Source organism: Eublepharis macularius, chromosome 5 (assembly GCF_028583425.1).
Source record: "Eublepharis macularius isolate TG4126 chromosome 5, MPM_Emac_v1.0, whole genome shotgun sequence".
In the NCBI taxonomy this organism is placed as follows: domain Eukaryota; kingdom Metazoa; phylum Chordata; class Lepidosauria; order Squamata; family Eublepharidae; genus Eublepharis; species Eublepharis macularius.
The window spans coordinates 49,832,630-49,860,547 of NC_072794.1; the positions used below are offsets into that span (position 1 = coordinate 49,832,630).

At 42.7% G+C, this 27,918-nt stretch overlaps 1 protein-coding gene across 1 annotated transcript in view; it reads right to left on the reverse strand.

The window, feature by feature from the left end:
- Positions 1-26,544, reverse strand: part of LOC129329677 (putative ferric-chelate reductase 1) — a 39,867-nt gene extending 13,323 nt beyond the window's left edge. Inside the window, exons 1-10 of the mRNA XM_054979218.1 lie at positions 26,496-26,544; positions 17,625-17,820; positions 15,434-15,570; positions 12,480-12,571; positions 11,415-11,496; positions 9,046-9,231; positions 4,025-4,126; positions 3,339-3,483; positions 2,451-2,564; positions 829-938 (exon numbers count right to left, since the gene is read on the reverse strand). Coding sequence (XP_054835193.1) covers positions 829-938; positions 2,451-2,564; positions 3,339-3,483; positions 4,025-4,126; positions 9,046-9,231; positions 11,415-11,496; positions 12,480-12,571; positions 15,434-15,570; positions 17,625-17,820 — 1,164 coding nt within the window. The 5' untranslated portion in view covers positions 26,496-26,544. The remainder of the gene's footprint in view (positions 1-828; positions 939-2,450; positions 2,565-3,338; positions 3,484-4,024; positions 4,127-9,045; positions 9,232-11,414; positions 11,497-12,479; positions 12,572-15,433; positions 15,571-17,624; positions 17,821-26,495) is intronic.
- Between the last annotated feature and the right edge of the window lie 1,374 nt (positions 26,545-27,918).

Here is a 27,918-nt window from a genome sequence, read left to right on the forward strand (position 1 = left end):
GCTGCTACACTGGGTAATGCCATTGAAGCATAAAGCAGAAAAATTTAGATTTAGAGGTGCTGTTTGTCATTTTTATACAATATGCCAAGGTAGGCAATTCCAGGCATGTGAGCCAATAGAGGTACACCAGACCATTTTATTTGGCACTCAAAGCCAGATCTCTGCTCGTGCAACTGCAGTATGGCTACACGTCCCTGTGGTGAACTCATATAAAGCACATGTAAGTAAGACTCAGCCACAAACTCATTCAGGCAAACTACTATCTTCTCATCCTCGTCCTCAGATTGGCCCTATAGGATTAATAAAAGTGACCACAAGGCTACTGTAAAGGATTATAAAATAAGGCATATGAAATGCTTTGAACACTTGCAAAATTCTGTATGAACACTTGCAAAATTCTATATAAATGCTAAGTATTGCTATGAGGCTAATTTGTGTTTGAGAAAGGATATTTATGGTGGTTGTTTTTAATGTCATCCTATTATTAACCAAAAGCAGAAGGTTTGCCTACACTTGTGATCAAAGCTGTGGATTTTTATTGCTGGCTTTATTTTAAAAAATTACTGTTCATGTATGAATTGTTTTCACTTACATTTTCGTTAGCTGTCTCAGAAAGCTTTGGTTGAGCATTGATATATAGGTTCAGTAATAAATTAATTAAAAATTCAACCAACTAGTTCAGGCTCTGTGCAGTTCAAAAGCTCGGATATTCTTTCACCAACAGAAACTGGTTCTGTGAGGTATCTTTTATCTATGTGAATCTTGTTCTCTGGACATAACATCAGTACGCTCTGTCCAATCACAGATTAGACTGACTTATATACGTACCTGAAACCAAATATCTTTTCCAAGGAGAGGTTTTTTTATGGACTTCAAGTACCTAGCAAATACCATTCCTATGCTGCCCGTGGCCATCCAAGCAACCAACATGAGAGCCCCTTCAAAAACAACCAGCAAAAAGAGAGAAAATTTCATTTATTAAAATATTGCAGTGATTCCAACAGATTTTCTTCAATATACTGTATCTTGGGGTATTACCTTTTCAACTGTATGAGTGAGCACATCAGTCTTTTAACCTGCATGCAAATTTAATATAGGCTATAAAAACCAATTGGAAAGACATAACTATTATATACAGAAGGAAAATTCCTTCAGGAAAGCATTTGGAACAAAAATATAGAAAGAGCATAATCTGTTACAATCAACCAGTTCCACAATAGTGATATTAAAATCTGGGACATCAATAGGACCAGACTAGTTCCGTCCACCTCCTTAGTTTCACCCTTTGTGGGGCAAAAGTGGTTTAGGTCAGGGCTTTTTTTCAGGGGGAACACGGGGGAACGGAGTTCTGGAACCTCTTGAAAATGGTCACATGGCTGGTGGCCCCGCCCCCTGATCTCCAGACAGTGGGGAGTTTAGATTGACCTCCGTGCCATGCAGCGCGGAGGGCAATCTAAACTCCCCTCTGTCTGGAGATCAGGGGGCGGGGCCACCAGCCATGTGACCATTTTCTCTGAGGGCAACCCACTGAGTTCCACCACCTCTTTTCCCAGAAAAAAGCCCTGGTTTAGGCCAGCAGAAAACCCAAATTTATTTACTTTGTGGAGGCAAAACAACAATCAGGGATTTGACTACAAAAGCACATTTGGAAAAGAACTGTAACTCGCAAATTCCATGGTATGAATATCTGCAAGTAAAGTACCTTATAGATAGCCAACGGGTTAAAGAAATCCTTAAAAAAAAACACTTGCAGATTTTGAAAGACTGATAAGTTGAGACATGGGTTGTCATAAAGATATGATATCTAAAATATACCGCATCCTATTAGAAGTGAAACAGCAGAACAAAATCCTTCCTTATCAAAGAATTTGGCAGAAAGATTGCAACAGTGACCTTTCAGAGGATAACTGGGAAAAGATCTTAACATAACTTTACATCCATGATTATTAATATCAAAATGCAAAGTTAAAATTCTTACACACTGGTATTTGACACCTATTAAACTACATCATACATGCAAAACATGCTCTCCTAAGTGCTGGAAACAATGTGGTGAAGTAAGAACCTTTATGCACTGCTGGTGGTATTGTAAAAACATAAACACTTCTGGGATAATATAATCAAAACAATAGAAGCTATTACTGGTTATGTGGTACCTAAAACACTAGAGGTTATACTGTTGAATCTTTTGTCAGATCCTTCAATACCAAGAATTAGAATCAACCTTATCTTAACCCTCCTATCAATAGCCAAATAGAAACAAAAAAGTTTGCCTGCAATCACAAATTGGAAAGACCACTTATGGGACTACTTCATAATGGAAAAGCTTGCAGATCAAATAGGTCAACTTGAACAGCAAAAACACAATTCTTCATTCTCGGAGCAATGGTGCAAAATCTAAAAATTAGAAAGAAACAATATAGCGAATTTGCTCTCAGACAATCATTTACCGTGAGCCTTAATAATCAAGGGTGTAGACCAAGTGCCACCTTGAGTTTCAGAGCTTGAAATGTTCACCCTCTGTTTAGTGACAAAGGGTGTCCTTTGATGCTTCAGTATCTGCCCTTCAAATGTTTAAAATAAAGGAAGAATAATTAGCAATCACAGTGCCCCTCCACTAGGGATGAAGCTGTACCTCAGATTATGCAAAATGTCAGTACATCTACCACCATCAATGACATCCTCAACTGAGATGGGTAGCCATGTTAGCCTGTCTATAGCAGTAGAAAAGAGCAAGAGTCCAGTAGCACCTATAAGACTAACAAAATTTGTAGTAGGGTACGAGCTTTCGTGAGTCACAGCTCACTTCTACAGATTCTAAATTGAGTTATATCCTTCTAAACTCACGGATTCAGTGGATGTAGAAGGATGTAACTCTGCTTAGGGTGGCACTGTGTGTCTAGAGAATAGGAGGGAAGGAATCTTTAGCTTTAATTGTTGAATAGAAGAGAGATATTTTACAATGCAAGTTAAGCTGCACCAGTTGAAATCCCCTCTTCTACAATTACTAAAGTTAGAGGAATCCCGTATATCCTTGCTTCTGGTCACTCTCTAGCTACATTCTAAATAAAGTATGAACATTTCAGATGTTCACCCATATATTATAAAAATGTTATGAATCAGTCCAGAATCTAAACAGCTCGTTTTTTCTATGAAACATTTTAACAAGTGGCATTATCTGTAAATACTTAGCATGTACATACTGTGGTAATAAAAGTTTTTCTATTACTCTAAAATATTTGCTACAGTTAAGCCCTTTCAGCTATCCTTTAGTTTTCAAGAGACCAAATTACTATTGAAAATGCTACCCCCCCTTCCAGCTTTGACATAGAACTTACCAGCTGATGATGGCCCATGCGCCAAAAATACATAATATAAACTGTCACCACCAGCTCCTGACTGCGTCAATATGGCATTTCTTGAAATGAAAGAACATCTGATGAGTCCATTGTTAAAGGATGTTGCCAGGATTTCCACCTTCCCCTTAAAAAATATATTACAGTTATAAGTTTATAGGTATAAAGATCAATAATAATCAATGGCAATCAATTCAAATGATTTACAGCCCTTGAACTATCTTTGCATTTTCAGTCGAATGTAGAATAATTGAAGGCCCCCTCTAAGAAAGTGCTTTTGGCAGGAACAATTCCAGTGAAAAAATTTATATTTGAAAATCCACAAGAGTATTTTCGGAAAATATATGCACTACTAGATTCCTGCCAGCTATCCCTGAAAAAAAAAATCCATCACCACAATCCAGTTTAGGGGTAATTTCCCTTTTTGTACTCACTCGAGGACCAAACTCATGTATAAAATACTAGAGGTCACACAGCAATTGCTTTTTTAAAAAGTTAGCAAGAAAAGGGAAAGATTCTGAATAGCTGCATGCAGTGAAAAGTGATACTTCACTCTTGAAACATGTTAGCCAACAGGGAGCAGGGCTATGACCACATCCTTCTATATTCTGTATAATACTTAAAATACTGTTTTTAAAAATAGTAGCAGAGAAGGACATTGTTAGTACCAGAGACTGAGTACTTGGAATAGTATACCCAGTTGAGAAGGCATGTTGAACTTCAATATGATCTGAAGCATTCCTTCCACAAATATAGATGTCATCATTACCCTAGGAAAAGATTCAGATACATAAATAAAAGCAGCACAATAGATTCATCCTCCAGCAGTTATTACTGAAGGTAAGTTCAGCTTATATTTATTACCCTACTACTTTTTGTGTGTGTGCATGCAATGAAGTTGCAGGTGACTTGCAGCAATTCTATAGGGTTTTCAAGGCAAGAGATGTTTAAACATGATTTGTCATTACCTGTCAGGCAGGCAGGTAACCCCATCCCGTTGATCAGAGACTTGTTAGGGGTAGCGGCTCAGGGGAAAATATTCACAAAGCTGGACCTCCAAGATGCCTATTTCCAAGTAAGACTAAAGGAGGGGGACGAGTGGAAGACCACTTTTAATACCCCCCTGGGGCAATTTGAATATCGAGTCATGCCTTTTGGATTGCAAGGGACCCCAGGGTGTTCATGAATTTTATGAATAAAGTTCTCCACAAGTACCTTTATAAGGGAGTGATTGTTTATCTTGATGATATGATGGTGTATTCAGAGGATTATGAATCCTATGTGAAATTGGCGCAGGAGGTGCTAAAAACCCTGTACCAACACAAATTGTATGTAAAACTGTCCAAGTGTGAGTTTTACAAAGAGGAGACAGATTTCCTGGGGTACCGAGTGTCAGGGAGAGGCTTAGGAATGGATCCGACCAAAATGGAAGCTGTACTCGGACGGGAAGCCTCTAAAACGCGGCGGCAGCTACAGTAATTCCTGGGGGTTGCTAATTTCTACCGACCCTTCATAAAAAAATTTTGCTCAAGTTGCCTTGCCGCTTACAGACTTACTAAAAAACAAGGGGAAGGGCGCTGGGAAAGTGAAACCGAGCACCAAACTAGCCTAGTCTAAGGAGTGCCAAATGGCCTTTGAGGAACTAAAAACTCGCTTCACCTCCAAACCTATACTGCATCATCCTGACAAGAGCCACTCGTTCGTGATACAGGTGGATGCGAGCGATGTCGCTATGGGAGGAGTCCTCCTGCAGGAGGGGGAGGATGGGAAAATGCATCCCTGTGCTTATGTGTCCAAAACATTTTCAGAGGCAGAAAGGAATTGGGCGGTATGGGACAAGGAAGCAGCAGTGGTCAAACTGGCCCTAAGTACGTGGAGGAACTGGCTGGAGGTGTGGACTGATCATAGAAATCTGGAGGCGTTGTGAAAGCCTCGCAGACTGAGAGCAAAGCAGCTGTGATGGGCAGAGTTTTCTCACAATTCAACCTTGTACTTAAACATTTCCGTGGGAAATCAAATTTTCTGGCAGATGCGCTGTCCTGCCTTCCCCAACACAACAGCCAGCGGGAAGAAGTGTTAGACACAATGTTTTCCCCTGCACAGTTGGGAGGGGCCATGATTACCAGGAACCAAGCGGCAAAGGCGAACCACGTTCCCCCCCTCTCCCTTCCCAGAATAGGAAGAGAAAATTAAGGCAGAACTGGAAAAGGAGGGGGGAATCAGCCTGAGGACTTGGAGAAAATGATTGTTGATATAAGAATAACAAAATGTATATCCTGCCGGGACTACGGGGAGAGATATTGAAACACTGTCATAATGCCAAGTTGGCTGGGCATCTGGGTTATTTAAAAACACTGCACTTAATACAAAGACAGTTTTGGTGGTCAGGAATGCGGAAGGATGTATTGCATTATGTGTCCACGTGTCAGACCTGTTTAACGGGCAAAAAGAGGGGGGGAACCTCCAGAACTACTACAACCTCTGAAAACCCCACCTCGACCCTGGTCTGTAGTATCCATGGACTTCATCACTAACCTTCCGCCGAGCAAAGGGGAAACAGTGATTTGGGTGGTGGTGGATTTATTTTCCAAACAAGTCCATTTCGTTCCATGCTCTAAGTTGCCAACAGCCAAAAAGTTGGCCACATTGTTCATGCAGCATGTAGTAAAACTCCATTTCCTGACAAAGTAATATCGGATCGGGGCCCACAATTTGTTGCTAAGTTTTGGCAGGAGCTGATGGAAGTAACAGATATGTCTCAAGGGTTGAGTTCAGCGTATTCCCGAGACCGACAGACAATCCGAAAGGGTTAATTAAGTCTGGGAGCAATTTTTAAGGTGTTACATTAATTATCAAAAAGATAATTGGACTGATTTTCTAGCATTTGCAGAATATTGTTAAAACAATAGCGTTTATAGCTCTATGGGAGCAACCCCATTCAAGATCACACAGGGCTTTGAAGGCAAACCTTTGCCATTTGAGAAAGACCCCTGCCCAGGAGCGGGGATCTCAGTACTTGGTGGAACTCTATCATGGAACAGTGGGATCTAATAACAAAATCCCTGAAAAAAACCAAACAGGATTACAAAAAAAATGCAGACCGTAAATGCTCCCCCCCCCCCGGGATCTGAAACCTGGACATGAGGTTTATGTGTCCACAAAAAATCTCAAGGGAGACCAACCAAGCAAAACGTTGGGATGGAAATACATCGGACCTTATAAAATCCTTGAAATAATAAATAGGGTGGCTGTTAAACTGGACCTGCCAAAGAATTTAAGATACATACACCCAGTTTTCCACTGCAGCTTGTTGAAGAAAGCCCCAGAGGCAAACACCTGGCACCTGAAATCTGGAGTCCCCCCACCACCATGGTGGATGGACAAGCTCATCATGAAGTGGAAGATGTGTTGGACCCAAAATGGAGAAGATAAAAATTATTTTACCTTATAAAATGGAAGTACTTTGACCAGGGGCAAAATGAGTGGGTTCAAGCTAAAGATGTAAAAGCTAAAAGACTCATCAAAGCTTTTCACAAATGTTATCCAGAGAAACGGAGGGGAGGGGGGGTGATCCTGTTGTAGATGTAGTTTTTTGGGGGGATAATGTCGGGCAGGCAAGCCAGCCTGCCTGCCATCACTGTGGGTGATTCCGCACGAATGGTTTTCCCTGCTTCAGCTTCTAAATGACCTCGATCTTTTCTTGTGTTTCCACATGTGGGAAGGCAATCCTAGCAGCAGATTTGAAGTCACTGCACGTTTTGTCCGGTTTTTTTCCATCCTGCTTTCCCCCGACTTATTTGTCCATGCGCAGCAGATTAGGGATTTTAATCATGCGGAATTCTTTATCCGATGTTCTCCCCACCCTTGCCCTTTTCTGTCGCCCTTTGAATCAACTTAATTTGATTGGCCAATCATGTTTTCTAAGCTACACTCACTACCCTTTCCCTTCCCCTCTTTTTTTTTAAAAAAAATGTAAAAAAAACGTTGCAACGTTTCTACAAATCTATGCAGAAACATATCCTGTGTCACATGGCAACAGCTGACCAATAACGGGTCCATTTTACAACACGCCAAATTTGTTACTTGTTGCTTGCTGACAGCTGACAGCTTCTGAGGTAGAGTGAAAGTGTGATGGAGGGACTTCAGCGTTCAACTAGTGGTCTAGGCATTTCATGGAGGGAGAAAGAGACCGTCCTCAACACAACACCTATCACTAAACCACACTGCTCATGAAGAAAGCGGGAAAGATAGATGCGGGGTCATTGGTAACAATTTTCCCTCCAAATGTCAATAGCCAATACTCTTCCACAATATCGGCGGGAAGTGCTCTGGCCTATCCAATATGTTTATTTGATGCAACGTTTATGTGAGAAATTTTTTTTCTAATGTGTTGGTTTGATGAAATGTTTATGTGTAGCAACGTTTTGAGGGGGGGAATTAAAAAAAATGAAGATGTGCATCATTCGACACTTCCCCCGGAAAAAGCGATGAGGAATCGATTTTTATCCTGTCAAAAATTCCACATGATGGACTTTGAGCCGATGAAATGTGCGAAACAAAAGTCTAATGTGGAATCGGGGAGAAGTGGATTCGTAGGACTCCACCGCGGCATGACTGCTCAGAAAGTCCAATCAAAATTGATCATGCGGAATCCCCCTGTGAATGCATATCTACTGGGGAGGGATGGGCTTTCTTCCTGTAGTGTAGCTTTCTTCCTTCACTGTATCTTGGCTATGCTTTGCTGAGTGGTGTTATCAGTACAGCTGGGAACATCTGGGAACCGACCTTGGGAAATTCAGCTTTGCATCTTGTTCAGGACTTTCGCTGACTTCAACTGACTTGTTTGAACTGGGGGGAGGGGACTGGGGGTATAACCTCTTGGGGAAGACTTTGCTTCAGCACTCCAGGCAATTACTATGTATCAGTGCACTTCTAGGGAGTTTTATCTAAATAAAGACCTTTAACTCATACAACAGTGTTGGATGAAGAGGAGAGTCTGAGAGAATCTCCTAGCCAGGCCTGACATTACCTCTGTAGCAATCCTGGCCTTTCTTGGTAGTTTCCCATCCAAATACTTACCTGGGCTGACCCTGCCTTAGCTTCTGAGATCTGATGAGATCAGGCTACATGGGCCATCCAAGTCAGGGCAATAATAAGCTAAGCAGGGTTAGCCCTGGTTAGTACTTTGATGAGAAACCATCAAAGAAGACCAGGGTTGCTATACAGGGGAAGGCAATGGCAAACCACCTCTGAACATCTCTTGCCTTGACATCACCTTACACACACACTCTGAATAACTGCACGTAAACTAGAAGGAAGAAAGAACTCACATGAGGTCATTCATATAAAGTCAAACCCTAGTTTGCCATTACATCTGAACCAGCTAACGCGCATTTGAGTGACATTCCGTTAAAAACAATAATCTACTATTATTTTATTTATAAAATTTATATGTCGCTCTTCTGGTCTAATCAGGACCAAAGTAGCTACCAGATTAAGAACATGGTTAAACACAGATCTTTAAAAAAATAATGTTTTAAGTTTCTCCTTTTCTGTCATAGATCAGTTATAATCGCCATGTTTGCCTGGCTAGCATTTCTGAGGAACAGATAGAATTTAAGTTATTCTACCACATATTAGAACATTAGAAAAACATATCCCTGTTTTTGTAATGTGACATTTGTCTCACCATGATAGCATCATTGGAAAAGCCAATAGCTACATAACCATCTGAAAGTCCACTCATTTCAAATTTGAAACCACCACTCTTCAATGCCTGTGATGACATAAAGTAACAGTTCGAGTCACGTGGATCACAGCCTGCAGGGCTGCTGAAACAGAACTTCTGTGCACCACACACTTCTTTTGAGGACATCTGCAATAAAAAATAGTACCCCCTCAAGTCAGCAGTGAACTTAGCTACATGGTCTTTTATTTTTCTAAAAAGATTAGTCCTACCCATTATTTGAGATTATATTATCTGCTTAAAGTACAACACAAATGCACTTTACAAGTTAAACTAAAAAGGTGTATGAACTTATTCAATGCACACATGCACACTGGAATGCATAAAGACCCATATTCTTCCTTATATTGGGCATTAGATGAATTTACAGCAATGCTCAAGTCACTTAACCCCTGGAGGGTATCTCAGGGCACCTCTAGACATTATTTTCCTGCATGGGCATGCACTCTTTTTAACATGTTCTCCACAGTCACATGGCTGCTACAGGGGACTGCTTCATTTTCTTGTTTTAAAAAGGAGAACTCAAACAGGTTTGGAATGGCACTGAGGGGGAAAGGCAGGCTCCTGGCTCCCCCCCCCAACACAGTTTTCTCACATGAAAACCACACAGGGGAAGTTATTTCCCCCATTATGCTGCTCTGTAAGTCATCTACGTACTACAATAATTGTTTTCTTCTATACAATCACATGGAAGTAAATCCTAACATAAAAGAGAGGGGCTTGGACAGAAGGAAAACAAGACGCAGAGATCAAAAACTTACTGTTACAGAGGGACTAGAACGCTGTGGGAAACTGGGTAAAGCCTGTGAAAGAAGGAGGGAAACATCAAAACGGATTAAGATAGGAATTTCTTTCTAAAGTTTTCACCAAAAAAATGTGACAATCAAGGAAGAGATAAAGGATATTCTATGATGGTAGGTTCACATAATCATTTCTGCTTATACCATCCTTCCCCATCTTTGGAATACAAATGATATGAAGAATAGCCTATATAAATCAGACAGGGCATAGATACAGGAAAAACAGGGATATTACCATAGACATAGAGTCTCTCTACACAAGATATCTGACACATAAAGAACACATGTCAGTAGATGCAATGTTAGCCGGGAAGGGTAGTTTAAAAAGACAGTACCAGTGGCAGGGTAAAGGCTTCACTATACACTGGAGCTATGTGAAGGGGCTGTGAAATGGCAGAAAGGAAACTTCAGCCAATTAAAACCTCTCCAGGTCCAAGCCAGCTCTGGAAGGCAGCTCCAGCCCATTTCCATTTCTCGCTACCCTCTGGTTGTGACCCCACACAGTTTTAGACTGGAGAGGTGAAATTAACAGAGCCCTCTGGGAAGTGAAGATGAAAGAAACAAATCCTCTGAGGAACGATCTCTGCAGGCTCTGCCTTTTTATATTACAGTTCCCGGCTAACATTGCGTCTCCCTACAATTGTGTCACCCACCATGACTTGAAAAGCTACTTTAAAAAAGGTTAGCTCTGCAAACTGCAAACACAAGAAATCCTTTTTACCTACAGGCACCTTGGTGAACAAATATTGTGTAGGACAGCGATGGCGAACCTAAGGCATGTGTGCCACAACTGGCACGCAGAGCCCTCTCTGTGGGCACGCGAGCCAAGTCGGCGATCGCTAGGTCCACAGCTCATTTGGAGGGGGAACGCCTTCAACGGAGTTCTAGTAGCTCTGAGCAGAGATCACATGGGTTTTGGCCCACGTGATTCCTTTTCCTCAAGGCTGCCTCCCTGCTGCCCATCTCTTTAGCAGCAGGAAGCGGAGGCAGCAGCAAGGCTGCTGGGACTGGCTTTCTAAAGAAGAGTAAGCTGCTTTGATTTAACTTGCTTTACTTTCAGTCGTGGCTCTTGAGTGAGTGAGTGAGAGAGAGAGAGAGAGAGAGAGAGAGAGATGTTAATTAGTTGGAACAACTGTATGAGTCATTTTTTCTTAACCAAAACCTCAGTATTCAGGTTTAATTGCAGTGCTGGCACTTTGAAATAAATAAGTTGGTTTTGTGTTGCAGTTTGGGCACTCAGGCTCAAAAAGGTTCACCATCACTGGTGTAGGATGAGGGCTGCAATGTGACAGTGGGTGGCTTCATTCCCTGTTGACAAGTGAAATTTTGTCCATGAGTATCCCCTCCTCCCAAGCCTCAGCAGAGGCTTCTAGAGGGTCCCAGAGACTTTTGGGGTCCCAGAGGCCTTCTGGTTGTGGTTCGTGGGTTCCAATCCAAAACTTTAAACCCAAAAAGTGGAACGTTATTACACATTGATATAAATAGGTGACCAGGATCACATGAAAAACTTACTGAAAGTGGTAGACTGGAAGATACAAGAATTTGGCTTTGAACCTCTGCCCAGAAGACTGTAAAATTATGAAGCACTGTTGCGCTGTACAGAGGTAAGAAATTCACCATGAAGCACAGTTGTAAGAGGTATTCTAGCCAGGTCAGATTATTCCCACCAGTTGTTCTACATCATATTCTTGCAAATTTCATCTCCATTTTATATACTGGCATTCATCATTTACCAGACCATACAGAGCATGTCAATTTTGTATTGCTGTCTACCAAGTTGTTGATGCCCTCCACTGCCCTGCACCCCCCTCCCCCTGGTTATTGGAGCTAGATGTGTCATATAGCAGTTTACAATATACAGAAGGGATGATGATTCGCAAACAGTATACTTCCTGCAAGTTCAAGAGATCTCATCTCTCCCTAGCTGCATACAACTAGGTTTTTGCTTTTTGATTTCAATGTACTTCCTAATGACAATGAAAAAAGCCACAGTACTATCTATTTAGCTGGCAACCAAGCCTGCCACTATGAACATAACTGTAAGATTCAGTCCTTTATAATTATCATAACCCCAATATGCAAATAAGTGTTGTATGCAATAATACCATATCATATTTTTAAGACCAAAGTATGTTAGTGTTGGAGTTTTTCTCTTGTATTATAATTGTTATTGTTATTATTTAGTTATTTAATTTATACCTCATCCTCCCCACAAGCGAGCTCAGGGCGAGTTACAGTATTGTCCATCTGTATGCAGAGTTATGGGCTATTCAAAAATTCAAAATATTTTTTTATAAAAATGCAAGCCCCCTTGTACCTATCATAAGGAACAAAAATAAAATATGTTGGAATGGACTAAGTGTTGAAGACATGGAAAAAATAAGGAGTCAGTTCCATCACTTACAATTGTAACTATGGGTTAATTGAAAGTACTAATCTGAAGAGTATTAGAATTGTACATAGTTTTCTAGGGTCCAATATGTTATAACAACAACAAGGTTACATTGCAATTTTGAGAAAATGAAGATTTGAAAGGGCTACTACATTGTATAAAACAAACAAACAAACAAGACTTACCTGAAGATTACATGCTTCAGATCAGGAGGAGCAACCCAAATTGCAGATATTTTTTGCTTGCTTTTCCGGTCAGTGTGACTCACAGAAGAATTCTATAATTAAAAGGGGGAAAATAAACAACACGATTTTGAAGATTCTAAAAATTTAAAATGCTGAATATTGTTTTGCAAAATTTAATCCATACAAAGTTTCAATAATCTAGTATAGACAGAGTTTTACTTCACATTATCTGATATGCAATAAAATTCTCATCTCCACTTGGGCAGATTGACACTAATGATCAAGCTCTTCTAGGGTAAGCAAACTCACTCTTGTGTAGGGTGGTAATTTCCAGACAATCCTGCCAACTGATAAGGAAATTTTTACCACATACGAGATACAAGATATGTGACAAAGGCATTTAAAAACACAAGGCAAGAGTTGGTTCAAATGGAGAAATGCTTTCATGTTGGGAACAAAGTAACCCCATTACTAGTATTTCTATCAGAAGTGTGATTTCTCAGAAGCCCCATTGCTTCTGAGATGGCGATAAACTCCGTGGTTGTTCCATAAGACTAGAGCGAATGTTGGCATTTTGGGTGAAGAGCAGTAGACATTTATGGCCTTCCAGTAACACTCATAAACCAGAATGGGGCTGAGGAGGACTGCCTCAAGGCTTGGCTGAAGACACAGGAATGAACATTAACATCTCTTCCCTCAAAATGCTAGGTGCACATCCCTACCCTTCCATTTCTTCCCTGTAATCATAAATCTCATATGGACTATGGCTGGGCCCCAAAATCATAGAAAGATAATTTCTTGTATTCAACTAGTGAGCCATTAGTGAAGACAGAGTTGCCAACTCCAGCTTGGAAAAATCATGGAGATAATAATAGTAACATTCAATTTATATATCGCCCTTCAGGACAACTTAATGCCCACTCAGAGTGGTTTACAAAATATGCTATTATTATCCCCACAACAAAACACCCTGTGAAGTGGGTGGGGAATCAAATTTGGCTCTCCAGTTTAGAGTCCCATGCTCTTAACCACTACACCAAACTGGTAGGGGTGGGTGCCTGGACAGAGCAGAGTTTGGGGTAAGGAAGGAGCTCAGTGAGGGTGTGATACCACTCTAGGATGCCTGTTTCTCCCTGACTCCATGGGATACCTTAGAGTCCAATGTTTGACGCTGTCACCTCCTCCAAGGGAACTGATCTCTGAAGATCAGCTGCAATTCTGGAAGAACTCCATGCCCCACCTCAAGATTGGCAACTCTATTTAAAGCAGACCACATGGAGCAAGACTGGAATAAATCAGTTTAAGATTGCCCTGTTAGGTGCCATATATCAAATATAGTTTGAAGCTGAGGAGACTTTTAAAAGCTGTTTGTGGTTTAATATGGAAGGGTCCATTGTTCACAGGAAAAAAAAATTCTTAAAGGCCCACCAGGCATACTCAAACCCTTGGGCACACCTGAAATTATTCTTTGGATCCTAGACTGAAGTTTTAGCCAGCAGTATCTTATCTTTAGGCTGCTTTAGAGATGCTTTGGGCTGATCCTGCACTGGGCAGGGGGTTGGACTAGATGGTCTGTATGGCTCCTTCCAACTCTATAATCCTATGATTCTATGATCTGTGAACCATATTTTTACCACAGGGATCTCTAAAAACATACATTGCCCTCTACTTTCATTTTATCTCGACAAACTTGGGAGGTTCTACAAGACTGGAAAGAGGTAGTGGCCCAAGGTGACTCATGGTTGACTGAGGATTTAAATCCAACTCTCTAGTCCCAGGTCCTTTCCGCACAGTCATTTTGCAGTGGTTCAGATTCCATTCTGCTTCCCATGATCTCCAGAGTTCTACATGCACAAGGGAGTCATGGGATGGAGAATCGAATTTTGTTCATCTTTCCCTCAAGTTTTTCCCCTGCGGACATATGGTGACTTTTTCTTGAAGCCGCCACTGAGTTGCTGCTGATACATCCTATGTGTGTATGGAATTCTTAATCCCTAACTGCATCTCTTCCCCATCCTTTTCTTTTCTATGGGTGCTGATTAGTTGGCCGCCCATCGGTAACCACTTCCACCCTTCTCAACTCTGAACTCCTTTTCCACCATTTTTTTCATTAAAGCAAGGTAAGGGTTGTAAGGCTGCTGCTCCATTCGCTTCCTCCCTCCTGGCTTTAAAAAAGAAGGAAGGTTCACAAGGCTGCTTTTTCATTTGCTTTCTCCCTCCCAGCTGTAAAAGCCAGGAAAGAGTTAAAAGGCTGCTGCTTCGTTCGCTTCCTCCCTCCTGGCTGCTGCTTCATTTCTCAAACTGCTGTGCAAAATGCTCCCTCCCTCCCTGGCTATTCACACACATACTTGGGTTTTTTCCCCTCTTTAGCATTAGAAGAAGAGACTGATAATCTATTCCCCTCCTTTTTTAAAAATTATGGTAGAATTGCATCACTGTGACTCCTTTGAGCACAATGTCTATCTCATTCCCTGATGGCAATCGACATTCCCCTCTAATCACTTCTTGGGTTTACTTAGTACAAGCAAGAAAACTACATGTTTTCCCCCAGAACTCCACCACCAATTGCCTCTCCGGTGGGCACAGAACAGCCCAATCAGCAAATACAGTGACAGGGAGAGGGAATAGGCTCCAACATTGCTACGTTATGACGCATGCACAATTTTTTTTAAAAAAATGACGTTGGCTCCAGCCCCCACAAAAGGTGGTTTCAAACAGACACTTCTGAACCCATCAGCAGACATCAAATCACTTTGAGGTCATGCAGTGCAGAATAACGGGAACCCAAGCCGATTCAGTGCTGATCGGCGTGAATACACAGAAGTGCTGGCTTAAAGTGTGCTGAGCAGAAAGGCTCCCTGTCTGACATAGTAATCATGATACCTCACTGGCTTTGGTTGTTTTAGGAAGACAAAAACTGTAACAAAAGTATTGTATAAGGCATCATCACATACCTGAATGCTGTTACACACAAGGCCTTGGGTGTTAGGAGTTATGATTCGAAAAGCACCAACTGCAACGTATCCTCCAATTGTTTGGGCCCGTAGTAAAAATCCTTTAAAACTGGAGTCATTCATCGCTGTTAGAGATACTGAATTAAAAAAAAAAGTGTCAGTTGAACCATTTTGCTATGATTGGTAATAATAACAGAAAATAGATAATGTGAAAGTTATGGTTACATAGCATTAGTAATCTACTCCACTGCAGCGTGAGATCTTGCAGAAGTAAATGTGTAACAAGCGCCATTTAAGCACAAGTTTAGCTCTCCCACTGAAATCAATTTCAGGTGGTTAGTTTTGGCAAGAACATGTCATTCTGTGCTTTCAGCCTTTCTTCTGGAATATATAAAAATATGCAGGGAGTATCAGAAAAAGATCCATGTCCAAAACAGCTGAAGGACCACAAAGCACAGAACCATTGTTTCACCCAAGGTACCTAGAGATTTGGTTTCACCACGGAAAAAAAGATAATAAGCTGCTTTGATTTCTCCTTTCTGAACAGAGGACAATGACTGAAACGGGAAACTCTCCGGCAGACAGAAATAAAGAACCTTTCAGCCCTTCAGGTTGCCAGTCCTTGTGATCTTGTTGGCCAAATTGTGATCTTATTGAACTATTGACTGCAAGTCTTGGATGGGATCCTATAGGCTACGTGCAGCATTCTTACTTTGTGCCAGGGTTTTCTAGACCCCTTCCCATTGCAGCTCATCATGCCAAATCTGTTTCTGGAGGTTCAGAAAATTCCAGAGATGTAGTGCATGGGACTGCAGCCAGAACAGATTCTTAATAAACAAATATACATGCACACTCTTTGCAAAAATATGTACATGCCCATAGCTCTTTGGATCCTGGCCCTTGTCAAACTGGAACATAGGGCAAACAGCAGGGGTGCCATTCCCCTGCCCGGGGCAGGGATTCCCTGTTCCCACCCTCCCCCCTGCCCCCACTTACTTGGCTGGCAGGGGGAAGCATGCTTCCCAGGACACCCCCAGGCGGTGCAGCATGCTCCCATGCCCACAGCAGCCTGATTCAGGCAGAATCACGAAGCAGGCCCGTTTTGGGCCGAATCATGCCTCGTAGCAGGCTGATTCAGCCCCTTAGTGAGCGCAGGAGTGATCCCAGGCTGCCCTTTGACCCGCATATAATGTCAGTTCCCGGAAATGACATCATCGCACAAGCCGGGAGCGTGTGTGCAAAAACAAACACACAAACACAGCGAGATTAGTGCCAGACTCCCAATCTCCCACCAGGGGAGTCAGGGGACCTGGCAGCCCTAGCAAACACAGACATTGCTGGACGGAGCTGTTAACTGAAACCAACAGCTCTTTCATTTTGTTGGGGAGCAGCAGGACCAATACCAGACCACCCTTTCCTTCTTGGCAACCCACACTGTCAAGCTCAGCATCCACCAGGCCCAGTGGGACACGGATGCACCCTGTAAAGATCTACACACCAGGCAGCAGATCAGTGGTGGCTGGCTGACCATTTAGTCAGCCAATCATGGACAGCTGACTTTTGAAAGCCAGTCATCTGCGAATTGGCTATCTGAAAGAGGAATGGCAAATGAGAGGTTGCTCAGAAGATGCTATTGCTCCTTCATGGGCTTGGTCACACCTCCATAGAGCTTCTTGATAGGGGGAGGGCACCTGGCATGACCCGGGCCTGGCTAGGGCCTTTAAAGGCTTGAGGTACTAAGGAGAATGTATCAGCTCTGCCTCCCAACACAGAAGAGTGAGAGCCAAGCTTTAAGAGACAAATTACATGAGAAGGAGCATGTGAGGAGAGTCGCAATGTTAGCTGGAAAGCTGAGTTTTACAAGAGATCGGAAGGCTTTGTTAATTTCTCCTCTCTACAGAGCCAGGGAGATGCTGCTCAGAGGATTTGTTAATTTCCTCTTTGCCTCTGGAAGGCTCTGTCAGTTTCACTCGAGAGGGAACTCCTTCCTCCTGCTCCTCCTCATGAAATTTGTGTCCTGTAGCTTAGCTCTGAGGGAAGAGGAGGTGGAATAGGGTGCTGGTAGATGAACACACACCCGTCCCTCTCTGAGAAACTTCAGTCAAATCGGACCCGGATGCATGTCAGCCATGGCCTGGGACCTACCATATTTCTGTCACTTTTAACAAATGATTCTATATTGCGGATTTACCTGTGATCTCATCGCCTGGATTAAATGCAGTGCTGGAGACAAAGATGGCATATGGTGGTGGAGAGATCTGTGGGGCAGAGTTCCCATGCATGGGTAACAGCGAATCACAAGCCATATCGATTTCTCCATTTGGGTAGCTCAGGACTGTTGAAAAAAACACCTCCAAAACCAGAAACAGACTAGGCCATTTTTCCATCTGTGAAGAAATACATTTAAAATATGAAATACATGTACTGAGGCACCAGTTCAATACACAAGCATGCAGAAGGGGGAAAATTAATTTGACTGTATCTTTCAGTATTTGAACATCCCAATAAGAATCATATTTAATGGTTTGGTTTACATCCTACCACTCAGCTGTGGAAACTGTTGGGGAAAAAAGGTTAAAAATAGCTTTAAATCATAGGTGCAATGGATCTTGGATCAATAAAGAGTCAGCACACGAGTTTAGCTTTAAAAAAACATTTACTTCTAAAGGGAAAAGGGTCACAGGTTGCCTACAAAACAACAAAGCCTGGAGCTACATTTTCTCACTACTGCTTACAACAAAGAGCTGGGATAATGGAAGTGGAGAATCTTCTTCTTCCTCCTTCTTCTTGACCCTGAAAGGACAGTCACCTGACCTGTTGACCAATAACAGTTTACAAACACTCTCAAGTTTCCCGGGCTTGCAGATTATTGGCTTTGAGCCAGGTTCCCTTTCCAGGTCAATCTAAACAATAGCATGGTAGGTAAACACATTAACCCCATAATGACTGAATCTCAGACCTTGCAACACACATATATTCCAACAGAAACTTCCTCTAGTGGCTCTTCCTCAAGAGGAAGGCTCCTTCTGCTGCAGGGAGGCTTCATGCATAGCTGGACCGAGGAACAGTATAAAGCTAGAGAAAACACTTCTACACAATAATTGCAAAAACATTAATACAGGAAGGGTATCTTTTGCAGATACTATCATAGAACCAGTGCAGATACTTGAAACAGGTTTTTGTGTTGGATCCCATCTAAAACTTCCACGCACTGAAGGGCTGCTGTGCATGGAAGCACAATTCCCCTTTCTCCTTTAATCCAAATTGCTGCTTCTGGGGGACAGAGAACCTTACCCCCTCTGCCTTATCAACAGGTTTGTAAAGTACTCAACTTTAACTTTCCACCCCTGAAATCCTAACTCATTATATACAAGAAAATTGTTTATATGGAATTCCACTGATAATAGGATAAGGTAAATTACGACAGTAATAACTACAATCTAGCAATGTTGTTATGCAAGTTAGGACAAGTGTATGCATGCTCTACCTGCTATACATTTAAGACTGTGTTTGGAGGAAACTGCAGTCTGAATAGCCCTGCTTAACTTGAGCTCATTTGAGCTTGGAAAATAAGCAGGGTCGACCATGGTCAATACTTGGATGGGTGACCACCAAAGAAGACTGGGGTTGTGGAGGAAGGAATGGCAATCCACCTCTGTTTGTCTCTTGCCAAGAATGCCCCAAGGACGGGATCACCATGACTTGGTTGCAACTTGACGACACAGTCTTCTTCTTAAAGGACATGCACATTTAATCCAGTTCTTCTACAAGGCCAGTGCCCTGTATGGCTATTGTGCTAACATACCCGTGGGAAAAGGATATATGTAACTAGGTCTCAAAAACATATAATATGGGAGCTGTTTTATTCAGCCTATAGGAAAGTTGCAATGTCTGTACTGTGGACCCTATTGGTGAATGTACTACATGCTGTCATAATAAATATATGCAGTTTGTCCTTGAGCATTTTTCACTTAAACCATGTCAGTATTTTTTACCAGTCCTGGAGGAGAGAAACTAACATCACACCCAGATGTTGCTGGCATATACAGTGTCGTGAACTATTTCACATGGATTTACAAAATGTCTGGCCTATTATTACACAGAAATATCCCTAGAGAACTCATGAGTTTTGCTATTCTGGCTTGTAAGAGTTTGATTAAGGAACAACTACTACAGTGCAGCATTCCACAATTACATTGACTCATGCAATACATCATAGCCAGCTATTTAATTTGCAAAAGTTGTTGAGTAATGCTTACAATCAAAAAGGTACAGTTCTTCCTGTCCTTGAGATGGAAACAAATATATTGGCTAGAGAGGTGGGATGAAAAAATTGAAGAAAGATTGACCCTCCACACTCACAAACTTTTTGTGTGCAGTATTAAATCTCGAAAACAAAACAAAAAACCCAAAAAACCCACACCTGAATTCAGAGCTGAGGTTCAGGCTAGATTTTTCATTTCCCCCATCTCATTCAGTCATTTGAGTTTTATATCTTAGTCCTAGTTAAGTTTGACTTTTTAATTTCATTGAAACTAATACCCAAAATTGGGATTTTTTGTGTTGTTGTTGGGGAGGAGGAGGTTGGTCCTTTTCTATCTATCTTTTTTAAAATGTGGATAAAACTTATAATAAAATAATTAGTTTTTTAAAAAGCCAAAAAAAAAAGGTACAGTCCCATGCCTAAATAGTGACAAAAATATTCTTCTTTAACTAGCCTGTTAATTTGATCCAAAACAATCCCAAGAGAGAAAGACAGGCAAAATTTCAAATGAATCAATTATAAGGTGGAACAGAGTCCCTTCAGGCAAAATGTGTGTCGCGATGGAAGGAAACATTCTGCAGTACACTTTCCAGTCAGAACAGAATGCATTATAATCATTGCAGTGTAGACAGTACAGCATAATCTGTTCAAGTAACCTTTCTTATCTTAAACTGGTTTCTGTGTCTCAAACTGACAGTTTCAACACTGCAGGCATTTTTGCTACAAAACATCACAGTGAAACACACTGGAATGTATGAAAACAAACATTCTGGATGCTTAACCTGCCCGCAGTGCGTTACAACAGCAAGCACTCAAAAATTGATTGAGGAGAAATGGAAGGTCCTAACCTCCCTCTTAATTTTTTTAGTCTCTCACTTTCACCCAAATCTTAAAGGTTGCCGCTGCTTGAAATCTGCAGTATGGGACCACTTGGAGTTTCCAAGCCTGGACATAGTGAAGAGAGAGGAGGAGATGTTTGATCAGTATGCTGTTAGTGCTGCAAAATCCTTAACCCAGCATGGAGAAATTCTTTTCCTAAGGAATGAGGACTTTGGAGGCTCTCTTCACAGGCAAAACGTCACAGGCTTAACCAAACAACCTGTTTTTTCTTCTCAGCGTTAGCTCTCCTTTCTGCACCAGTGAAGTGCTTCAGAAAAAGGAGATGGACCAACTCACAGACATCTAAAAACATTATTATGGAAATGGTCCATTAACGGACAGGTCCAGTTCACTGCTCCAGTGACCCAAGCAGCGGCTTGGGGTGAAACATCCAATGACAGCCAGTGGCAGTGTGGGAGGAGGAGACAGTCTTGGCTTATACCCATCACTGGCTTCCAGAGCCACCTGGAAGAGGGACAAGCCCCCAAAGCACCACCAATGTATCTGGAATCTCTTTCCCAGCTGCTGGAAATGTGGGAAGAAAAAACAGGTCAGACCTGGGCCACCTGCCTAGGTTCAAGGCAAGCCCTTGCAACATTGCTAGAGCTCAACTGTCTCTGTAAAAAAAAGTGTAGTTTAGATGCTGGAAAAGACAAACAGAGAAGCAAACAGACTCTGCTGAGAGTTGGTTGAAACACCTTGGGGATACAGGATCTCTTTCTGCATGTGGGATATAGGGTACCAAATCCTCTACCCTGTAAGAAATGCCTCTGTATTGCCATAAATACAAAGGTGCTGCTATACTACAAGTATGCGGGATAAGTTCCTATGTTTGAAAAGAAGACAAAGTATTGATGGCGTTGCTATTGTAAGCTACAAAAACATTAGCACAAAAATGCCCTTGACTGCTTTTTTGGTAGCTTAATCTTTAATATATCCAAGATCAAGCCTCTGAACCTTGCAGTGATGAATGCTCCGAAACCACAGAACAGAGTGGCAAACAAACAAACAAATGGTCAGTCTGCTGGCATCAGTGAGAATGCTGTCTATGATTTTTTATTTTAAATTGTAATTTAATTACAATGCACGTGTGAAGACAAGTGAATGGAAGTACAGAGCATGAGTAAAACAAACAAACCTGGAAATGAGTGGGATTGTGCCTGCATTTATAGTATTATGATGTGATCTACATAGATGGAATCTACAGCATACAAAAACAGCACATGAAATACAGAGCCACTCTACCAGGGCTTTTTTTCAGCTGGAATGCAGTGGAACGGAGTTCCGGAATCTCTTGAAAATGGTCACACGGCTGGTGGCCCCACCCCCGATCTCCAGACAGAGGGGAGTTTAGATTGCCCTCCGCACCGCTGAGCGGCGCGGAGGGCAATCTAAACTCCCCTCTGTTTGGAGATCAGGGGGTGGGGCCACCAGCTATGTGACCATTTTCTCCAAGGGCAACCCACCGAGTTCCACCACCTCTTTTCCCAGAAAAAAAGCTCTGCACTCTACCAATATCACAGCTCCTTAGGTAGAGCTTCATACTTTCACTATCTTTTCTGACATGGAAATGTTAAATTCCATATGCAGGTTGTCATATGATGACCATCACATCTCTGTAATCAAATTCACACCTGGTCAAACAAATGACATACCCGATTAAACCCTAAACAAACATTACATGCTAAAATCTACTAATGGGTATCACACTTTTCATGCTAAAAAAAATGTGATATGGCCCTAAGTGGCCAGTTTCTGTGTTGATCCAAAGAACAGGATTCACAATAATTTAAAACTTTTTTAGACAGTGCTCATTTAACCAGTTTAATTTTTGAATTTTTAATAATATTAGGACAATCCAGTTGGGGGATATAGCTATAGAAACAGCTACACATATGCAGCCCTGAAAAAAATCCCTTGGATTCAAGGTAAACAGCTGTTTGGCACAGAGAGTCCTGACCCTCCCACCCACATACAAATGTGGCACAGTAATACAGTTTTTACCTGGACCACATGTACACGTCCTTTTGACTAGATTGTGTTCTTAATTTGTATCTGAAGCTGTGTACCAACGGATCCTCATTCCATTCCAAGATAGTATGTGTGGTATAGCAGAAACCTGTATTCAAACATCCATTCAGACGTTAACAACACAATCCTATGCAGAGTTAACTCCGGTCTAAACCTATGATGTCGATGGGCTTAGACTGAAGTAACTCTGACTGGGATCACACTGTTATTTCACCAGGTAGCCCTGCACTATTTCTCAACTGAATTACCTCACAGGGAACACCAAAATAAAAACCTTACCAGTATTCATTTTCTCAGTTCTTTTCCTTGTTTCCATGTTGAAGACTTGCATTGATACTGTGCCAGAACTTGGTCTGAATGTCAGCAATCCAGATAATTACAGGCAAACCGCAAAGAGGTCCGGCTGCACGTAACCAGCTTGTTATTTTGGAATTAATTTTATTTGTTTACCATTATAAATGCACTTTGCTCTATGCAAAAGAGTTCTCTTGCCTACTGATTTCTAACACACAATCTTGCCACAGCTCTCAGGGAAAACTGATTTGGTAAGGCAAGGAAGAATCAGTCAAAAAAGTCTGCATTTTTAATAGCATTTTTAATTTACTTTTTATATCCCCCTATTGATTCACAGAACTCTGGGTTGGCTAACAAGGTTTTTTTTAAAAAAATACTATAATTAAAACAGATCATTAAAAACAGCAGTAGCAATCACATAAAACTGTACACCAAGATTTCTTAAACTGAGATCAGAGGACCCTGGGAATGCACAAAGAGCTTGCCCTCTGTCCTTTTTCAGGTCAAAGGGCAAGGCCCTCTGACACCCCTCCAAGTAATGTGAAATGGAGCCATCTCTATTTTCTAAGAATGCGGGCAGCAAAGAGGATGGAATCAGCTTCCCTTTTTAAAGAAAGTTGAGATCTCACAGGAGTTGTCTTCAAATACATGTCCCAACTTCCAGATCATCTCGGAGCATCAGTCAGAAAACACATTGATTGCTCATTAGGAACTAATAGTTCAGCCCTAGGAACTCTAATTTGTTGAGTGGCACTAAGGAGGCACAACCCTAATGTAGTCAGTTACTTTCAGTATAAGCTTGGTTTTCACTCCTATGACCTTCCCTTGTCCTTAAACAGCGGAAATGGTACCACAGGCATTTTTAAAATTCAAAAATAACTAACTAGTTTGTTTATTTTAGAGGGGAAAGGTCCAGTGAAATCAGGTAATTCAACACACACATATATCTGAGGTAAAAACAGAACATGTGCAGACTTCAATTCTTATGCTCTTACAGATACTTAAAAGGCTTATGTTTTGAGGCATTAGTTCCCTTATTTTTCCCCAAGCACTTGAGTATATTTTTAGTACTGTCTTTCTCTTCTGGGGTTAGGAATGCTGGTACACACTTTCTAGTACCCCAATCCCCCTCTCTTCACACACCAGTGCTTTCTTTCAGTTGTTAATTGAATCTGAAGGTCTCCACAAGCAGTTTCCAAACATAACTGATTAAGGGTCTCTTCACTCTCCAGAGCTACCTTCCTGTTTAACTGGGTAGGGAAAATCTCCTCTCTCAGAAGATCTATTCCCTTTTGTTGGCCCATTTGGGAGTCTGCACCTAGTTCCCAAACCTCCTGGCCAACTGTCCCCAGTTCTCCTGTTGTGTGTTAAAACTGCTCTCTCTTTGTTAGTAATCTATCTCTCAACTCTTTACACTGGATCTCTCTCTGCTAGGAATGAAAAAAAAACACCCTCCTCTTTCCAGCTCATGTTACCCAATCAGATCTCTTGGAGTAGCCTGTCACTCAAAGCTCTCTGATTCTGTGAGGGATCAACTCTTAATAGTCCTGTAGCTGTCTGTATACAGCCCTTCCAGGCTTTTTAAAACATGCACTCCATCACAACTCCAGTTCCCATAGCAGAGGATTTCAGAAAAAAAAGAGATCATTTTGATGCCACCTGGTCCATCACTCTAACCACCATACCAAACTGGCTCTCAAATAATAATTAAGCTGTTGTAAAAATTGGCATTATATGCTTCAGGTTGTCTGCACACCAAACCCACCTTGATGCAGCTGAGTATGATAATAGCTATCACAAATCAAATGCATAGAAAACACTTTCATAGCACTTGCAGTCAACTCAAGTATGATGCTCCTCACCCATTCAGCTACAAGCCATTGAGTGATATTTCATCAGGCATTGTGCATGGGTAAACCAGCTCTGGTTTAGGGCCTAGTACTCTCATTTAATTTACTTACTCCATGATTCGCTGAAAGGTGGCCATCATCAGCTAGCGGTAAAAGATCCACTCGCTTGGAAGTCAGTGCATTAAAATAGCAGGTATTCAGCAGCTAAAAGCCCCGTGGTGCAGAGTGGTAAGCTGCAGTACTGCAGTCCAAGCTCTGCTCATGACCCAAGTTCGATCCTGGTAGGCCGGGTTCAGGTAGCCGGCTCAAGGTTGACTCAGCCTTCCATCCTTCCGAGGTCGGTAAAATGAGTACCCAGTTGTCTGGGGGTAAAGTGTAGATGACTGGGGAAGGCAATGGCAAACCACCCCGTAACAAAAAGTCTGCCAAGAAAACGTCGTGATGCAGTGTTCCCCCGTGGGTCAGTAATGACTTGGTGCTTGCACCTTTACCTATTCAGCAGCTACCATGCGCCTATTTTGGAGGAGCATTTCTGTCACTGTACCTGAAAACTGAGAACCAGTGTTGTGTAGTGGTCAGAGTATTACAGTAAGATCTGGAAGACCCAGGTTTGCATTCCAGTGCTGCCATGGAAGCTTACTGGGTGACCTTGGGTCAGTCTCTTATTCTCAGCCTAAACTACCTTACCTTGTTGTTGTCATGATAAAATGGAGGAGAGAAGAATGATCTAAAGCAGTTTGGGTTCCCTCTGGGGGGAACGTGGGGTATAACTGAAGCAAATAATCGCCCAGGATTAAATCCTCCCCTTGGAGGCCAGAATTCCAGGGAGCCATAAAGTCAAAGGGGGTGGGGTGGAAACCTATTTTACAGTTCTAAACTCTTGGAAGAAAATCAAGAAACAAGTATGAGCTAATGTAGGTGTTGGTAAAATCAATTTCTGCAGGAAGTGTTTTACCGTTCTTAGTGCTAAATAAAAAACAATATATTTCCATTATCTATACAGTATAATCAACAATAATTTATCTGTAATGGACACGGTGAAGTGTGGACTGGGGAGACAAGCAGTACAATGGAGTATAACACGCTCTGGATCAAGATCTTCTCAACACTTTGGAAGAAGCATCTTTCACAAAAAGGCTTTTGTAAAAGATACTTTATATTTCTTTTTGGTACAATTTGACATGCAAAACCTCTGCAAACTTTTTTTGATTAAATTATTGAATCACAGTGTCTTGGGTGCTTTTCAGTTTTCAGTTCTGCTGGAAGGCAACTAGCATACATATTTTCCCATCATTGCATCTTTTTTGCACAAGAAAATACCTTTCTGAGCTAACCAATCCAGAGTATTCAATGCACCATCCTACAGAAGCAAATCTAAATGACAGCGACATGTTTAAAAAGCAGTCAGCAGTCTGCACACAAAACAACTGGAATTTAATCCAGATTACCATTTGTTTTCTTCCGCCACGCAGGATTCCTGCACCCTTTAAAATGATAAAACAGAGAGGCAGGCAGCCTATTCAACTAGTGTAGTTGTCTGCAGCATGGAGAGGTAATAAGTAAGTCTTTATCTGGTGAATTTCTAGCAGCTCATTTCTTAAGGGGAGCAGCAGCCTTATGGTCTGTTATTCAGACAAGTGATGTACGAAAAATTCTTGTTGCCATAGTTTACTTTTACTCACCACTCACAATTTCAGCACTGCCTTTCTCTCAAGTGAGGAAAAGCCCAATGCCGGTATCTTACCTCAGTTGCGTTCTTGATGGGAGAGAAGCGCCGGGTTTTTGCCTGCAGCCGCCAGCACACTGCAAGAGTGGCGTCTCAAAGGCGTGCAGCACCCAGGAGCCAGACTGACGCGCCCCTTACGCTCCAGGGTAGAAGGAAGACCCGTTCACAGGACGCGCAACCCCATTCTTTGCCATCATGTCCGATCCCTCTACTGGCCAATGGGAGATACTACACCTATTGCAACTGCAAAGCATTGAGTTGCTGTTTTAATTTGTACAGAATTCCCTTCTCTCAGTGATGATGGAATTCGCTTAGATAATCAGCACCAAACGTTGTTCCGTTTTAAAAAGGCCACAGCTGTCTATTTTCCCTCCAGCCCCAGAGATTTCCTTCCTTCGTTTTATTTATACATGTATATGCTGCCTAAATTCAAAGCACTTTTACAATAAAAAAATTGGGGACACGGTAAAAGCTAGAACAAGACGGAACAGGCCGGAACGGGCACTAAAGAAATGCCAGTGCCACAAAAAAGAGGGAGATGTGTTAGAGACACTCCAGAACAATATTTTAGAAATGAAGACACTGGACTGGCACCCTTTAATTAACCCATTCCATGCCAAAAAGCTCCCGGAACAGTACAAAACAGCCCGGAACGGGCACTAAAGAAAGGCCAGTGCCACAAAAAACAGTGGAATGTGTTAGAGACACTCCAGAACAATATTTTAGAAATGAAAACTCTGGACTGGCACCCTTCAATTAACCCTTTCTATGCCAAAATGCTCACGGAACAGCACAAAACAGATTGCAGTTTTCTGCAGACTCGGGACTGAAAGCACACCCAGACCATGGGTGTGCGGGGGGCGTCGGGGGGAGCGGCGCAGCCGCGACCCCCGGGGGCCCCCGGCCCGCCAAAGGCGGGGCGGGGGGCGTCGGGGGGAGCGGCGCAGCCGCGACCCCCGGGGGCCCCCGGCCCGCCAAAGGCGGGGCGGGGGGCGTCGGGGGGAGCGGCGCAGCCGCGACCCCCGGGGGCCCCCGGCCCGCCAAAGGCGGGGCGGGGGGCGTCGGGGGGAGCGGCGCAGCCGCGACCCCCGGGGGCCCCCGGCCCGCCAAAGGCGGGGCGGGGGGCGTCGGGGGGAGTGGCGCAGCCGCGACCCCCGGGGGCCCCCGGCCCGCCAAAGGCGGGGCGGGGGGCGTCGGGGGGAGCGGCGCAGCCGCGACCCCCGGGGGCCCGGCTGTCTTTGTCTTCGTCTTCGTCTTCGTCTTCGTCTTCGTCTTCGTCTTCGTCTTCGTCTTCGTCACCGCCCACCGCCCACCGCCCACCGCCCACCGCCCACCGCCCACCGCCCACCGCCCACCGCCCACCGCCCACCGCCCACCGCCCACCGCCCACCGCCCACCGCCCACCGCCCACCGCCCAGTAGGTGGCCTTGAGCTCAGTAGG